This window comes from Falco biarmicus, chromosome 6 (genome assembly GCF_023638135.1).
Source record: "Falco biarmicus isolate bFalBia1 chromosome 6, bFalBia1.pri, whole genome shotgun sequence".
Lineage (NCBI taxonomy): Eukaryota > Metazoa > Chordata > Aves > Falconiformes > Falconidae > Falco > Falco biarmicus.
Genome location: NC_079293.1, coordinates 80,408,475 through 80,426,221, shown reverse-complemented (window position 1 = coordinate 80,426,221; position 17,747 = coordinate 80,408,475). Strand labels below are relative to the sequence as shown.

Here is a 17,747-nt window from a genome sequence, read left to right as displayed (position 1 = left end):
TAGGGAGCAAATGAAGAGTAACCAGCAGAAAAATAAGAGGAGGAAGTCCCATCCCCCCTCAGTTTTAGCAACCACCGTGTTGGTCCTTTTGCTTTGTATACCCTACGTTGCTTTTTATCGTGCTTTGTCCTTGTGCTGTCTTTTAAGGAACAAGCCTTTTGGAAATGAATAGAGTCTTTATATACTTGGAAAACATTTCTAGCATGTTGTAGACACCATTGTAATATAAATACTCATTGTCTTCCAGAGTTTCCTTACCACCACCACCACTCTTTTCTGCAGCTTTGTCACTGGACAACAGCCATCATTAAATTGTTTTGTGCTGCTGTGAAGCGCTGTAATCATAAAATATGGCAAATGCTCCATACATCCGAAGATAAATTTTGTTGAACTCTGTATTTCTGTTGACCATGCAGGGGAACAGTATGTCAACACAACCTGAAGTAGCTCAGCACATTAGCAAATGTAAAAACTAAGACCAAGACCTGTAATTGCATCCCAAAAGACATGTGGTAAGGAGAGGGAAAGAACAAATGACTTTTGAAGACAAATTAGCCCATGAATTGATAATTATCATGAGGTTTTAGCCAGGCACTGTATTTGTACCTTGGTCCTTTTCTTATTTGTTTCATAACTGGACTACTGAGTTTCAAACCTGTGACTTTCATCTCTGCTGTTTGCTGAAGGAGTATGCAACAAATGCAAAAGGTCTTAACTCTTCAGTTTCTTTCTAGCACAATATCATTGTTTGCATTTCCAAAGTTTTTGGAAATAACAGCCTCGACTCTCTTCTCATTTAGCCTGGTTTAACAATGCTGCGAGTCCAACAAATTCAGTTGCATTAATTTCAGTTTAAAGCAAGCTAGAGGAATACCTAGCCTAGTGTTGCTGACATACCTCATATACCTGTAGGTAAAGTAGTAAAACTGTCATTAAACGTAGATTAAAAATCTGTACACTTTATGCTCTGGATTTAAAACCTGTTTTTAACCCACTTCCTTCTGCCTCTACCACTGTATTTTCCTCCCTGTAAGAGCAATGAACAAAGAAATTACTAACCTGCAACCCCATCTGTTTTTAGTTCCCAGCTTTTCCAGTTCATTTGGTTCATTTCTATTTTTTTTTAAATTCACCATGGAGCTTGCTGATCACATTCACCTTGAAATCTCATCCTTTGGGCTTTCATGAGCTTGTCCTCTCGCTACTCCTTTTGCCCTTCTAAAAATTCATCCTGTTTCTCCTCATCTTCTGTAGATGCACCACAGGCGTTTGTATCCTTGGCACACTTTGTTTCTCCTTTTAACACCCTTCACATAGTACACACAGTGCCTAACATTCCTCCAAGTCCTACTGCTATGTCGGTTAATTTTAAATCCAGTTCTATGTGGAGACATGGCAAGAACTAAACCATTTCAATTGTGTATATAAAGCCATCTCACTATAATACAAGTATATCACAGTCTTAAGCCTCCCCAACAGCCTGCGAGGAGCAAAAGCACTACTATTGCCCTCCCACAGTGGCAAAGAGAAAATAGTTTATGCAAAATCACGTGAAAGCCTGCGGCAGCCTATGGGTTACCAACCAAGAGGATTCACTTCACCTTCCTACCTCCAGATCTGTATATTGGCTCATGTATTTGACACTTCTTGGATTCTTGGACACTTCAGAATGGATTTGCTTAACTTACGGGCAGCGCACAGCAACTGCAGGCGCTACCTCTCACCTGCCCTGCTCTCGGAGCAAACACATGCTGGCAGTTCACCGAATGGCTCTGGGAGCGGGTGTGCAGGAGACCCCCGGCCTGGGAGGAGGCCTTGCTCCAGCGTACCACGAGGCTCTGAGGCTCCAGCCTCCATGTTGGGCTGTATCGCAGGAACCTGCAGAATACACTCCACTGTCCTAGCGTCTCCCACAAGCAAGCGAAGCCACGGTTAAGCCGGACCGACTGGAGCTTACACATCACCTCGGAGGAGTCCAGGTCCTCATGCGGCTTCTGACAGCCGACGTGACTGTGTGTGGACCTTTGTCCCTGCACCGGTGCTGCTCTGCCATACCCGCTTCCTTTTTCCTGTCAGGGGCTGCGTGCCATGTTCATCACAGCACTGGCCCCGGCTCCAGGCCTCGTTTGCCGGCCACATCACTTGCTCCTTCTTCCTGCTTTTTGCCCTTCTAACCCGCTGGACTCCGGCCTTTTTTACCGGCGACTTCGGTGGCACACAAGCCACAGGTTATTTAAGAGGGAGCCAGCGCACACCCCGCCCCGCCAGCCACCCGGCTGGGGTATTCAGGGGCCTACGAGAGCGACGACACCCGGCCCTCCACTGCGGCACGGCGCTGCCGCCACCCTCCCCGTCACTCATGGCCACAGCGCCCGGCTTCTATGCCGGGCCGGGCCCCTCGGTGCCGCCGCCGCCGCCCCCCCCGCGGCGGCCGCTCGCCGCTGGCGACAGCGCAAGGCCGCCCGCGGAGCAGCGGCCCACCGTCCGCCCGGGGTGTCGCGGGCAGCGCCGCCAGCACCGTCTGTGCGTGCCCGCCGCCCCTGGCAGCGCGGCTCCGCGCTCCCCGGCGGGCCCCTCCCGCCCGCCCTCCCGCCGCCGCGGGGGCGCCCCGGCCGAGGCCCATCGCTACTCCCAGCGCCGGGGCCCGGCCCTGCGGGCGCGGCGGGGCCGTTCGGCTCCTCGGCCCGGCCTGCCCCGGTCCGGCCCCGCCCGCCTGCCGGCGCGGCCCCGCCCGCCTGACGCGCCGGCGGCGCTGGCGGGCTGGAAGTGGCGTACGTGCAGAGCGAGCCGCGAGAGTGGCGCCTCCTCCTCGCCCCGACACAGCGGCGGAGGCGCGGCGGGGAGAGGCGGCGGCCGCGCCGGCCCGCGCACTGGGCAGAGGCCGGCGGGGAGCGGAAGGCAGCGCCCCCCCCTCCCCGCTCCGCGCCAGCCGGCTGCCCCCGCCGCCGCTCTGCCCCTCGGCCGCGCCGCCGCCGGCGGGGCGGCGATGAGGTGGTGCTAGCGGCGTTAGCGGCGCAGGGAGGGAGGCGCGGGCCCCCGCGGCAGCTCCGCGCCCGGCTGCCACGAAGGAGGCCGCGGGCCGGCGGAGGCGGAGGGCGGCGGGGGCCGCGGAGGAGCCGGGCGGCCATGATGCAGTGAGCGCTCCCTCCCCGCGCGGCCGGGCGGGGGCCCGCGTTAGCGCCGCTCCCGCCCGCCTCCTTACATAACCCTTCGGCGGCGGAGCGGGGCTGCGGCGGCACCACCGGCGCCATGGCGAATGACAGCGGCGGCGGGGCCGGCCAGGGCGGCGGCGAGAGCAGCGGCGGCGGGAGCGGCAGCAGCGGCTGCAGCAGCGAGCGGGACCGGCAGTACTGCGAGCTGTGCGGGAAGATGGAGAACCTGCTGCGGTGCGGGCGCTGCCGCAGCTCCTTCTACTGCAGCAAGGAGCACCAGCGCCAGGACTGGAAGAAGCACAAGCTCATCTGCCGCGGCGGCGGCGCGACGGCGGCGGCGGCGACGGTCGCGGCAGGGGGCGCTGCCGAGCCCCGCGGCGGGCACCCCACGCCGACCCGCGCCCACAGCGCCGGGGCCGCGGCCGGAGGGGGCAGCCGGGCGGCGGGGTGGGCTGCGGCGGGGAAGGGCGCAGCGCCGCCGTCCCCGGAGGCCTCCGCCAAGGCCGCCCCTCTGACCAACAACTACATCGCCGCCGCGGCCGCCGGTGCTGAGGCGGAGGCTCCGGCCGCGGCCCAGTCCCCGTCGCCGTCCGGGGAGGCGGTGCTGCTGTACCGGGACAAGTCGAACCTGTCCCCTGGCGGCGTGCAGGCGGGGCCCGGCGGGGCCGCGCTGCGCCCCAACGGGCAGACCAAGTCGCTGGTGCCGCAGCGGCTGGCGCTGGAGTACATCGTGCCCTGCATGAACAAGCACGGCATCTGCGTGGTGGACGACTTCCTCGGCAAGGAGCTGGGCGGGCTGGTGGCTCAGGAGGTGCGGGCCCTCCACCACACCGGCCGCTTCACCGACGGGCAGCTCGTCAGCCAGAAGAGCGACTCGTCCAAGGACATCCGCGGCGACAAGATCACCTGGGTGGAGGGCAAGGAGCCGGGCTGCCAGACCATCCGGCTCCTCATGAACAGCATGGACGATCTCATCCGACACTGCAACGGCAAGCTGGGCAACTACAAAATCAACGGCAGGACGAAAGTGAGTGCGAGAGCCGGGACCCCCGGTGCCCGCCGCTGCCGCCGGGGGGTGGGGGGGAGCGGGGCGGCGGGGCCGTGTGCGCTGCCTGCGGGTGTGCGTGCGGGTGCGCACGTCCCTGCGTGTGCCTGGGCGTGTGGCCCGGGGCCGGCCGCGCTCAGCATCCGGGGGTCGCTCCCCACCTCGGCGGTGTGACAGGGTTTGTTTGCTGGGGAGGGGGAGCCACCTCATTTATATCCCGGCGTTTCGTTAAAACACTTGACCTGGAAGCTCATGCGCTAGGCGGTGAATACTGGAACGCACGTTCCGCCAAAAAAAAAAAAATAAAAAATGAAAGCGGTATACTTGTTGTCCCCAGAAAGCGGGGGGTACCGTGTGCTGGGCACCGGCTGCAAGGCGGCCTCGGGGCAGCGGCAGCCCGCACGAGTGGGTCCGGGGTTGCTGGGTGACGGCTCCGGGGACGCCTGCCGGGTGCGGGGCTTGAGTGGGAGCGGCGTGGGCAGTGCCGCGGCGGGCAGCGCTGCTGCGGGGAGGCACCGGGGGGTTTACTACCGTCCTGTCTCTTTTCTGCAAAAATCACACTCTTTGAGTCCAGAGAACCGAGGCAAAATTCCCTGGTGTCTTTGCCTAGTTTGAAGTTCTCTTCCAGTTCTTTAAATAATATCCTCCCCCTTGATAAAGGACTAGTAATGAATATTCATCAGTATTCTTCCAGTTAAAAAAGAAAAAGGGGGGGGGTAACACCCTTCACAGTTTGCTACCTCTATTAAAACATAAGGAAGCCAGTGAGCTGGTAGCATCCATCGCGCCGGGACGGTTGCACGGTCACAGACGGGCTGTTGTTGCTGCAGCTGCAGCTCTCAGCTGGTGGGAAGCTGCGGGAGGGAGGAGGGGAGAAACTGGAGGGCAAAAAACAGCCTTGGATTTGTTTGGGGCACGGGAAACTCCCGTGATAAGGAAAAGTGGGTGGGAATCAGTTTTTTGCAAATGTGATCTTTACATACCTGTAGTTGAACCAGTACTGCACTAAAGTCTTTGTAACGGGGATGTGGTCTAGGTTCCCCCTAGATCCCTGTTAGCTTGGACTTTCTAAGCCAATTTATGTTTCAGACAGTCCTAAATCTCTTCAAGGCTCCAAGTGCTTCGAACTTACACTCTAAATGTATCAGTGGCTTTGCTGGGCTTCAGTTTTATGCAGCGAAGAGGAATACAGCTTCTGGTTTTATGTGCAGCGGTATGCTTCTGTAAATAATACTTACCAGGGCTTTAGAAAGGACTTTTGGAATTGTAATCCCAAATCACGCATCTTACTACTCTTATCTTACATTTCTAAGTAGTTACCGATACATTTGCTAACTGTGAAAGAGAGAGAAAAATCTTATCTCTCTTCATGTTTTGCTCTTTTGTGGAGCAACAGCAAAGCAATGGTTTGTTTAGCCCCACTCGTTTTTCAGCCACTGCTGAAATTTCTCAGTATTTAGGGCATCAGGGCAGGTGCAGGGATCAGGTCAGTAAAAGTGCAGTGCTTTACTCCTTGGTGGTACAGAAATGCATTACTTTCTGTCTTCTCACCTTCCCTTGCTTTTATCTCCCCACAAAAGTCCGTGCTTGTAGAGATACAGGGAAGCTCAGTTCCCTGAAGTTTCCGCAGGAGCAGAATGGAGCTGACAGTCACTCTCACAGATTCACCCCTGAGTTGAATAAACAGAAGCAGTTGGTGAGAAGAGATGAACAAGTCAGTGGAAGAGTTTGATCTGTTGAAACATGGGATTTATCAGTGTTTGGGCATGCTTATTTGTAAAGTCAGCAGCGATAGGAGTGATGTGACTTTCACCTTTTCTCTTTTGCACCTATAGAGAACTGCACCTTTGCCATTAATGCCACAGTAAGTTGAATCGAAGGGCTGGGAGGGGAGGTGTTGGGGAGAGAGAGCAGTCCGGCAGTGGAAACTTAAGTACATCCCTTCAGGGCTCCTGGCTGTTTAGGGGGGGGGGAAAGGAAGATGTAAAATAAACACACAGACACCTCTTCGTTGTCTGAAGGGATTTTTTTTCGGTACATCTTGCCCTTGCTTTTTCTGACTTCTGATTTTCTGATTTTGATTGTGTTGCTGCCGGAGTCCCGGCATACTTTCATTCTTGGCAGTATAGAGGGGTGTGCAGTGCAGACATTGTAATAGCTATAACAGGCTGTCCTGGAGCTTTTCTGTTAGTGCACTTTCAGGGTGACCACTGCTTAGTTATTTTAGTCAAATACAGTGTACTTTCAAATCTTCATGGGTATGTTGGGTTTGCTTTCACAGCAAAGACTTTTGAAAATGAACGATCTACATGTAATATTTATTCTTATTTGTTTCATTTCAAGTAATAGGACCAAAATGGGCAAAATGGTAGCACATGTGACCGACTGAGCTCTTACTGAATAACTTTAATACTCCTGACTATGCATGTTTATGTTGCAATACTGTGGTTTGTGTAGTTGATGTGCGGAGAACACAGTGTACCATTTTACTGAAGGTGCTAAATAAACCAATTTGCAGCGTCACTGGTGAGACTTTAATTCCCCAGCATCTGAACCTGCAAAAGAATTCCAGGCCTTGGGAATCCCCCTGCCCTTTCTAAAAAGCTACCGGTACTAGCTGCACGAGGTGATGGGTTGGTACGGTATTAAATGATTGCAGTCTGGTACAGCACTTCTGCAACAGGGGACATGCTAGAATTGGGCTGTGCTCATAGATGTCAGGGATGTAGCTGTGCTGAGGAGAGCTGAGGTGGTGAAGTTTTAAGAGTTTGTTTCCTCAAAATCAGATGTGCAGTGTTGTAGATTTGAAAAGAAGGTGGTTTTGTATTAACAGTTCTAAAGGTGTGGTGTTTTGTTTGTTTTAAGCCTAACTTCAAATTATTTTTTTTTTATTAGACTTTTTAAATGAAACCCAAGCAAAAAATCCAAACCACTTGCAGCCAGTCATTTAAAATACTGTTGTTGGGTTCACTGCAGCGTCTTGTTAGAAAACTGACTTTATTTTTGAATGTTGTGCAAGGGCTGGCATTATGTCACAGGAGTCACAGGAGCTTTTCTTGAATCTTTAACCTTTACCAGATCTACTTCAAGCTCTGTAAACAAGCATATCCTATTAGAGGGGATGAATCATAAATAAATCCGCTTCACAGTGTGCTGAAATTCCCACCCTCCATTACTGGATCTTAAAAATAACTGAATACACGTATAGAGTCTTAGCATTTTATTCTGTGTGATTTAACTAGCAGCTGGGTACTTCTACAGAAATAAATGAATTATTGATCAAAGGTTTTAATGATGCTGTTGATCAAGGCTAATTGTTTTTGGTGTTGGGGAAAAAAAGCCATAGATAAAATGGAAGAGATGATACGTAGATTATCACTTCAAATTTAGTTAAGGCTGAACTTGTATACCTGTTGGTGGTGTTGGCATTGAACTTGCCATCACTACGAAGTGTCTAGAAGCAGTGCATGAAAACAGGAAAAGAAATGGGTCTTGAGATGTAAACCCTGCATCTCTTAGCCTGTAAAACTATGGACCACGGAAAAAGCTACATTGTTTTAATGGAATCTGGTTTAAACTGATTTACATTCTCCGGTGTCTTAAGGTAGAGGAAATGAAATAAGGTAAAATGTTGTGTGAGAAACCTGAGGTTTTACATTTGAAAGTCTCTGTTAGGGGTTTTCTCTAGACTAACCAGGCTACCTAGAACTCATCTGCTTAAACTGATGTGGTTCTGCTTAGGTCTGACCATTAGCAGATTACTCTCCAGCCTGAAAGGTATCTGTATAGCAGTAGGTATAAACTAGCCGACCTCTTCTGAGGTGTGTGGTCAGTACACCAGCAGGTGTAAGAGAATGGCTAACTATTTGCTCATCTCAGAAGTCCTGATTTACTGCATTCCTTGTTTTTGTTCTTTTAGTCTCTTTCTTTCCAGACCCTGCTTCCTTCTTTTCTCTGGGTGATGGTGGCACATACTTGCATACATGAGCTGCAGTGTCTTTTCTCCTTCCTTTTATTTTCTAGATATGTCTTCTTCCATCTCTTCTCAAAAATGTTAACGCTCCCCACCCCCCTTTTCTCTTATCAGTTACCATACTTGTACATGCATGTGTTTCTGTTCCCTGGCTGTCCTGTTTTAGATAGCCAGTGGAGGTATAAACCTGCTCATCAAAGCCAGGGAATTAAATCATCCTGAATCTCACCTAGGTGAGGTTTTTTCTTATCTCCTTCATGGAGGCTGAGAAGGGGTTAAGGGAGGGGGCAGTTTTATGATTTTTTTGCTAGGTTTCTCTTTCCCCAGTTCTGGACTCCGCTGATCATCTAAATCTGATTCATATAAATCTGAAGTTTGCTTCCTTTACTGGTATTGCAAAAACATTGGGACATCCCTGTTGTGGACTGGGTTCCTAATAATCACTGTATAAACAGACATCTGATCTGTCAGCTATTCCTTCTGCTTCCATCACACCCAGCTCCACCCAGCTTCTAAGCCTACCCTGTGCCTTTTATTGGTAGGAAACTGAATAGACAGTTTGACAGTCATTGTTAAATCCCTTTTTTTGCTTCATTCCCACTTCTTGTGATAGCTAGAAAAGACCTACAGTTCAAATTGATGCATTTTAATGCTCTCCTGTCTCTTCCAGTAGGCCACTGGCGCCCACTGCTTCTCAGCCACCAGTGGATTAAAAATATGATTGATTAGCTGCACATTGTGCAAGCCTGTTTTACTGCTTTTCTTGGAATTGTTGAATTGCATAATTGCGCATCTCTTACTTTCTCCCAGCCTCCCATCTCAAAATAAACTGGCCTGGTTGTGAGTACTTTAACCGCTGCTTATAATTCCCTGGATGCTCATCAGTTTTCAATATGATGCTGCGCACTAGAGCATCCTCGAGTTCTCTGAAGACCTAGAGGTCTCCGGATTCAAACTAGTCCAGGTGTACCCTATTATATTAGCTTCTTTCAAAGTTAGTAAAGCTGCTTTAGAGAATAATCTTCGAAGAGTGAGTGGATACCCTGCTGTTAGCTTTTCTATAAGCTGGAAAGAAAAGGCTCTCTGCTCTGGCCATTTATTTATGTTGCGGTTTTCCTGCAAACACATCAGATAAATCTTTCCAAGGGAAGAGAAATGGCACCAAGAAGCAGTAATCAGCTGATACAGCTGAAGCTGTTGGCAGCTGTGTAGCACTGAGAAGGGAATATGGGAGGAGGATAGGTTAAAGTCTTGAGTTTTGCAGATGCTGTTTAAAAATAGCATACAGGAGACCCGAGCAAGTTTTCTGAATGTTCTTTCCACTGTATCTTACTCTGCAAAATATAACCATGAGCGTGTGTGGCCATAAGAAGACAGATGAAAATAAGAGAGAGAGAATAAGGACTCAGCAACCAAGCAGGTAGTGTGGGAAGTGATGATGGTGACAAAATGCTGTTAGGACAGTGAGCACAGGGGCGAGTGAGGGACTCTGCTGCCGCTGGTGTGAGTCTCCCACTGATCAGAGGACTCCAGAGGTGTAGCTGGTGATCTGAGCTGAGGAATGTTTGTGAAGTGGGGTAAAATGTCTGTAAAGCATGTCAAATTGCTTGTGACATGCCCAGTTACAGAGAACCTTCTGTATCATTCTGGGGATTTGTTTCGCTATCATGCCTTGAATTTCTTTCTTGGTAGAAAAACTTACCGATCTGATCGGTTCCTAATGGATGATGGTATAGGGTTGAAGTTGTCACTGAGTCATGGGAAAGTGTGGCTCAGTCTCCCAATAAGGATTTGAGTTGCTTGACCTTGATACAGAATATGACCAATGCTCATCCTTGTCAGTTATTTTCCTTACAGTGATGTTTCTGTTGATGACGGTGTTTTCTTCTAGACGAGCGTGCTGGTCATTGAAGGATTCTATGGTGGTTCATGGATACTCAGCAGCCCACAGTTCTTACATCCCTGTTGGGGGTAGAGCCCTGATGTGTAATGAGCACAGTTTCATTTGTTACCACAGAGTGGTTTGGGTTGGAAGGGACCTTAAAGGTCACCTCATTCCATCCACCCTGCCATGGGGCAGGGGCACCTTCCACTAGACCAGGTTGCTCAGAGCCCCGTCCAGCCTGGCCTTGAGCACTTCCAGGGATGGGGAATCCGCAACTTCTCTGGCAAGCTGTTCCAGTTCCTTATATACAGGCATTTTCGGTCCCAAATGGAACAGAAGATCAAAAGACTGTCTGTTGTCTCCAGTGCAAATGATCTTTTGATCGAGAAGCACAACATCCAGAAAAGATACTCGTTTATGGCCAGTGAAAATGAAAATGTGAACGTTGCTGAGATTCTGGCAGATTCCCCTACTGGTTTCTGAGGGGCGTCTGTGTGGTAACTCTTAACTTTGAAGTGTGGTATGAATATAGCGTGTGTGAGGGTGCAGAGCACCACTTGTGACTGCTAGAAATTTCTCCGTAGCCCTGTATCTTCTGTATCTGTGTCTTGTAGTGCTCCGGCGCTGCTGGAGAAGTAGTCGCTCTTCTTTGCCAGTGGTTGTATTTACATGGCCATCTTGTGAACTGGTTTGGGGAACTGATCCATCTGAAAAATAAACTGGCAAAAGAAGTGCTCCTGGTTCAGTGTTCGGATGTTTGTGCTGGCACAAGGGACTGGCAGATGGTGAGACTTTCTTTCAGCAGCAATGCAAATTTATGCCAACTTAAAGTGTTTGCCAAACTACAGCCTTAGTTTAACACTTAGGGACTGATTATCCCAAAATTTTGCTCATGAAAATTTGAACACCGTTTAAGAAATCTTTACTAGCTATGGTGTTGGGTTTTTTTTTTTTTTTCCTTAACCTTTCTTTTCTTTGTTCTTCCGTGTTCAGCGTGAGACCAGTTCTTGCCATCAGAAATGGCATTCTTCTGTCCTTCAGGGTTCTTCCCCGTGACAGTTTTATACAGAAGCTTTGCTGGTCTGCCTACCATGTGATCCCATGTAGCATGCACAGGGAAAACCACATTTTCTCTGAATGAAAACTGGTTATTTCTTGGTTCCTTCCCCCCCCAACTTGATTTCTTATGCATGTTGGCTGTCCCTATCCATTATTCTAGAGATTTATCGGCACCAAGGACATTCTTGCTTTCTCTTTTCAAGGCAGAGCTGGTCTGGCATCCTCTGCAGTGAGTGCTGTGGTGCAGCTTGCTGTTTGTTGCTGGCTGCTGCTGGTAAGGAAGGTCCCTGTTCTGCCACATCCCCTTGTGCCGCATCCAGCGCTCATTCTGCTTCAGGGGCTCCATCTGAAATGGGCAATTTCAGTACTATTTCACTTTTCCTGTCCTGTTTCCTCTCTGTTCCCTGGTGCATTAGGATAGCTCTATGGAATTCTGGTTTGATTCGTTGCTTGGTTTTTCCCAGCTGTTTTTTACTATGCAACTGCAGTTCTTGAGTTGTTGCTGTTCTGGAGATTAGGAACCTGTAGCCTTGAGGTTTGCGCACATCAGTGATTTCAGTGCACTGTGGGTAATTAATTTGTTTTTTTCCTGTCAGGTGTATCAATGATTTTCTGATTGTGTTGCTGCCTTCATGTGCTATGCACTCTCCTGTGCAGAATGGGCTCAATTCAGTACCACCCAAAAATCAAGCAGGCAGCTTCTCATCATAGCTGTACAGCTTGAGAGGAAGAGCTGCCTTCCCTTGCCAGTGGCCTCTTGGACTGAAATTCCTTGGAAGTGATGTCCTGCCAAGTCATAGGACTGTCTGAACAGCAGTTCTCAAATCTCTGGGCTAGTTATATCAGTAACCTTGACTGGGTGTTTGAGAGGTGTTTTCCCTTTTTCTAGATGATGTTTAATTTTTTAATAGGTTAATGCTGCAAATAACTGGTAGCATATTATTCTCTTTTGTGATACTTACCAGCTTTCATGATGTTTGTAATTCAGTTTTGGTGCTTAGACCATCCTGGATAGTACCTGGCACCTTTTGGCTTGAACAGGCTGGGTTGCTACTGGAATTTTCCAAAATGCTGTCTTTCTAGTTGTTACCATGTTGTCTTGTACTGGGTGCTGTTAGGTATGTATGCACACAGTATACTTGTAGCTAGTAAGCTACATTTAGCTTAGTAGCTGAAATGAAGGCTTTCTGCTGCAGCAGAAAGGAAGCTTATTTTATAAAAAGGAAACGGATACTGTCTAGAGCAAAAATTTTTTGCCCATCCAGAAACTAAATTGGTTTTCTTTAGGCTCCTTGGAGAGCTCTTGTACAAAGGCAACACAGTTTTTCGCTTCAGAATTCAGTTTGGGACTGTTGTGAGTGGATTGGTTAATTAATGCTTCAGTGGGATGCTTGTGGGGCTCCCTGTCTCTTGTGCTGCTATATTTTGTTACTTCACAGTAGGGGAGTGACTGCGGACAATCCAAGGACTGTGCAAGTGTTTTTTGGAAATAAACTGATTCAGAATATTATCAATTATCAATAATATATCAAGATCTTCATTGGCATGTTTTTTACACTACACTAAGGATATAATATTTTGAAAGCAATATTTTCAGTGAACAGAACAGTAAAGTTATTTGACTTTGCAGCTACTACTGAATGGAGTAGTTATTATTTCTGATACCCTTTTTGTCTTTCAGATCTGTGACTTGCTACTTAGATCCTTCAAAAGGAGAACTAATGCTGGCTTTGTGGCCTTTTGAAAAAGTCATTTGGTGCTCATTAAATCCTTGTAAACTCCTTCCAGTTTTTGAAGGTTGTTGGTTAACGATAGCTGATCAAGCATATTTTCAGGGCAGGCTTGTGCCAGAATTAGCTGGTAAGTGGCAGTCATAAACTTCAAGTCAAAAGTGAATTCACTCCCTGTTCCAGGGCAGTGTCTGTCAAAAATAGAGCAATGCTTTTATGCACGTAACAGCTGCTTACACTTGAAGACTTTCTTGTTCTTTGGTATTTAACTTAAAACTACTTGAGAGTTTTGTTGTTGGTTTGTGGTTTGTTTTTTTTTTTAATGTTCTAAATAGAACAGGTGGAAATGTGCGTGCCTGCATATGTCTATGGACATTGTGTGCGAAGGTAGGGCAGGTACGTGTATATTATGAGCTTAGTGCTCTAACGAAGAGATGAAGACTGTACTTGAAGGGTAATTAACGGGGCCTAATGAAAAAGACTATTTTATACCCAAGGATTAATTTTACATGTTAATTTAGGGTCAGACCAGCTCAGAGCACGTAGTTTGACCATGAAGGTGCTCTGGACTGTAGGAATGCTGTACAGCTCTGAGGAGGTGCTGCTGTGTGGCCCCAGCGTGCTGCTGTGAGAGCAGAGCCGGAGACTGCCTTGCCTTGTTTCTGCAAAAACACGCATTATATTGAAAATGATACAAAGGTGAACGCAGTGAGGGATTTCAGGAAGCAGTTCTCTCTTTTGGTCCCAACAGGGTGGAGGAATTGTTGCGTTGGTTGTCAGATGAATGTAAGAAGTTTTAAAATGCCATAAACTGGCTGAAGAGTTGAGGGGTTTATATGCATTTGCTTCGTTTGGGGTTGGGTTTTTTCTCTCTTTATATCAAAATATTTTAAACGTGGTTACAGGAGGAGGTTGGATTGTCAATTCACATCACTTTGTTCTATTGATAGCTTTACATTCTTGGTGAAGTGGCCGGGGCTGTAGGTTTCTCTGCTGGGTGTACTCTTGCAGTGGCTTGCTGGCCTTCTGGTGTGCCAGGGTCTGTTACCTTCCTGTTTGCGTAGTTCAGAGGGCTGCAGCTATACAGTTGGAACAGTCCTGAAGTTCCTAGTCAAATTGAAACAAAAAGTTACAATAACAGCCTAACCTGACTGTTGGTTAATAAGATACCTTTCTCATTGCTGCTCTCTTGTCCTGTTCAAGCATTTGTTAAAGCAGTTCACCCTCGCCATGGATGCCAAGCGCCCTCAACAGCTTCGGCTGTATTCTGGTAGCATGTGGTCTGCGCTGGGCTGGAGGCATCAGCCCCTTGCAGTTCCAGCGACTGCTGCATTGTTGCTCAGGCAGCTGGCACACAGCCTCGCTGCTGTGAGAAGGGAAACTGTGGGCGGTTGATAAGGGCATCTTAAACTGACTCAGTTTCAGCTGGCATATTATGTGATGCCCAGTGAAATAACGTTGGCTAATTGTACCTCTGTTTGGCGTAACCTTATTTGTGTCTCCTGTAGCCCGTATGTGACAGAGCATCAGACAATCAGTAGAATTCTTTGTAACAGTGGATTTGCTTTTTCAGGTCGTACAGGGAGAGGCTGAGAGAGCTGGGGCTGTTATGTTGGAGAAGAGAAGGTGTGGGGGGACTGTACCAGTGCTTACAGATACTTGATAGGGGGAGTAAAGACGAGGGAGCCAGCCTCTTCTCAGTGGTGCCCAGTGATGAGACAGTGGCTACACTGAAATGCAAGAAATTCCGTTTAAACATAAGAAGTGCTTTTTTCATTTTGGGGGTGATCAAACGGAGGAGCAGGTTGCCAGAGTGGTTTTGGAGTCTCCATCCTTGGAGATACTTGAAACTCAGCTGCAGGTCCCCCAACCTGCTGTGGCTGGCCCAGCTGGAGCAGGGGGCTGGACCAGATGATCTCCAGAGGTGCCTGCCCACCTCAGCCCTCCTGTGGAGAAAGACATACTGCAGTTTGGAGTGGCGGAGGTAAAGAACAAGCCAGTTTTTGCAGTCTGTTAAAGTAGTAGGTTTTTTTTTCTAGCAAAGGCACAGTCAGTAGTCTGAGTCCTCCTAATTGTTTCTCTGGGTGAAGTGACCAGAAGTCTGTCCTCCTACTAGCGGTCATTTGCTTCTTAAAGGAACATTGTGGTCAGATATGTAATGCATGTAAGTAATGTACAGTTTGAAACATTCCTGGCTTGGATCCATTTTGGTCATCCACATGATCACTTGCACTACCGTCTGTGCTGCTGCCTCTTCACTGTTGTCTCCCGTGTTGCCTGTTCTACAGTTTGTATGTGCGTATGTCCGTTACGCAGTACTGTCCTAGGGTAGCTGCTGATCTAAAGCATGTGTACGCTTCAGAAGACTGATTTAAGCCAGATTTTAATCCAAAACAATTATTTATCTGTGGGGGGGCTCATACTTCCTCTCCAAAATTATTTTAAGGTTATATATGATTTTGGGATGTCTTCTATAGTGAGAGGGCATAGTACATCAGGGATAGCTATCCTTTCTTTGCTAGATGGACAGAAAAGTGAAATACGCTGTTTCAAAGCTACAAACTACCAAAAAGTGCTTTACTTTAATATTTCCCATATTTTTACTTTATGTAGCAATTTTTTAACAAACATCTGGACAAGATTATTTTCAGTATGTTGTAGATATATTTTACTTTTAAAAAAATGCCACCCACTCTAACATTAAAAACAGTTCCAGAGAAGTGTGAGGAGGGAACCTTTGAACAGGTAATAGTCAGGTTCATATCTTTTGCCAGGCTGTGGTATAAATCAAAAGCCTGCAGCTCTTCAGTTACAATCCCTACTCCCCATTTAACTTCTAGCTGTTTTTCTTTCATCTACATTCTCCACATGTACTTGGTGCTGCTGCTCGCTTTCCTCTTGCCTGTACTCCCTTGGAGTCCTCGGGTTCCAGGGGTGCAGAGGACTAGGCTTGCCTCAGTTGCTGCTCTCTGCCGTGTATTCGGCAGTTGCAGGCACCCTGTTGATGGGCTATCCTCTGCATGACTGCTTTTGAGAGATAAAGAGCCGCATGCCTCCTGGAAGATGCCAGGTTGACCATCCATGCCCTATATCTAGTTGCAAATTGAAGCCAGATGGAGTTGTGCTCATCTGAAGTGGCCTTCTGTATGAACTAGATGCTAGACCATCCCTGAATTGTAGGCTACAGCTATGTATTTTTGAGGTGTATCCAGTCTTACAGGGAAAAAAAAAAAAAGTAATTAAAACTTCTGCCTTCTCATGTTTGGTAGGTGAGAGTTCTTCCTTATCGGATGTCTCCATTTCATACAAGTATTTGTCATCTGTGTTTATACCATTAAGTATTTATTGTAACTAATCGATAATTGGTGTCTGTATGAAGCTTCAAAATGTACATAAACTGATGTTCCTATATACCATCCACCTTCCGGCAGTTCAGGAACTCTCTGAGCTAGCAGTTGTATCTGGACCACTGCATTCATTTATGTAATCCTGTTTTAGAAGCCATTTGTACTTTTGGCCTCTGCAACATCCTGTAACAGCGAATCCTGCAGTTTGATTAGATGGAAGAGGAACTTTCCTTTGTTTAAGACCTACTGCCTGGTGATTTCAGTGTCTCCTAGACTCTGTATTGTGAAAACTCATTTCCCAGTAGTTTTACTTTCCATGGTTTTAAAAGTCTGGCATTTGCTTCCATACATTTTTCAGCTGGCACTCTTTCCTTCCTGAACTGAAGAATTACAGTCTTTTTAGTATTTCTGCAGATCAGTGCTGTTCCACACCCCTGGTCATTCCTGCTGCCCTTCTCTGCAGCTTTTCTGTTTCTGCTAACCCTTCTGTTTCTGCTAACCCCACTTTAAGCTAAGGCAGCCAGAAGCACAGTATTTAATGTATATCATGAATTTGTATGCTGGCATAGTGATGTACTCTGTTACCTTTCCCTGCCTAGTGATTTATGACACTTCAGTTGCCTCTGCTGCAGTGCTGAGAACAACCTGTATTTACTACAGCTTTTTCTGAAGTGATGCTGTCCAGTTTAGAAGCCATCACTGTGTATAAGGACATTTTTTTTTTTTTTTTTTTTTTGAGCAAGGTATTCCTTTGCACTTACTCTTTCCTGAATTTCACCTGCCGTTTTGTTATACAGGCACTTGGTATCATTTTACCTTTCTGTGCACCTTTCTGCAGTCAGGGCCAGGATGGATTACGCAACATATTTCAGTATTGCATGTAAACACTGTCACTCTGCTGCTCGCCCCCTTTTCCCAGGTCACGTATGAAAAGTACAGGTCCTGTGGGGATCCTGCTGGTAACTCCTAATTTTTCATTGAAAGGAGTTGAGTTGTCCGTAGTGAAATTCTTATTGCAGTTTACTATTTTATTGCTTTTTGCTTTGCCTGTTCCAGTACTCTGGAATGCCTTGGAAGTAAGATTCATGCTTAAAATGCTTTATACGTCAAACTTTCTAACTTTTGCATTAAAATTAATGTCTTGACTAAATTTTTATTAAACCTCCATTATAGATTGGAGAAAATGACATGTAGTTGCTCCCCAAGGCCTCCTAACACCTGGCACAGACTCAGGAACAACACAGGAGTTCCTAGACTGGAGTCCTGACTTTGTCATTTTCCTTAGTGGAAATAGAAAACGGGAGTGGTCTCTCTCATGAGCCAAAGGCTATGCCAAAATTATATTGTAAGCTATATAGGTAATAAGATAAACATACATTATTTTTACCTATTTAGTCCTATAACTTTATAAAGAGCCTTGTAAACATGGAAAGTAATACTCCTGTGCAGCACAGGAAATGTAGGTGAAGACACCATCGACTAGCTTCGAGTTTAGGCTTTGCATGTAGCAACAGGAATGTTGCAGAGGTGTGTTTGACTTTCACTTTTTACTGTGC

The 17,747-nt window shown here is 47.5% G+C and overlaps 1 protein-coding gene across 4 annotated transcripts in view; it reads left to right on the top strand.

Moving 5' to 3' along the window:
* The first annotated feature begins 2,815 nt into the window (after positions 1-2,815).
* Positions 2,816-17,747, top strand: part of EGLN1 (egl-9 family hypoxia inducible factor 1) — a 35,227-nt gene continuing 20,295 nt past the window's right edge. The window contains exon 1 of one of the 4 annotated variants that reach the window (XM_056344578.1): positions 2,816-4,179. In XM_056344578.1, coding sequence (XP_056200553.1) covers positions 3,250-4,179 — 930 coding nt within the window. In that variant the 5' untranslated portion in view covers positions 2,816-3,249. The remainder of the gene's footprint in view (positions 4,180-17,747) is intronic. The other 3 variants (XM_056344577.1, XM_056344575.1, XM_056344576.1) reach the window with 3 other exon arrangements.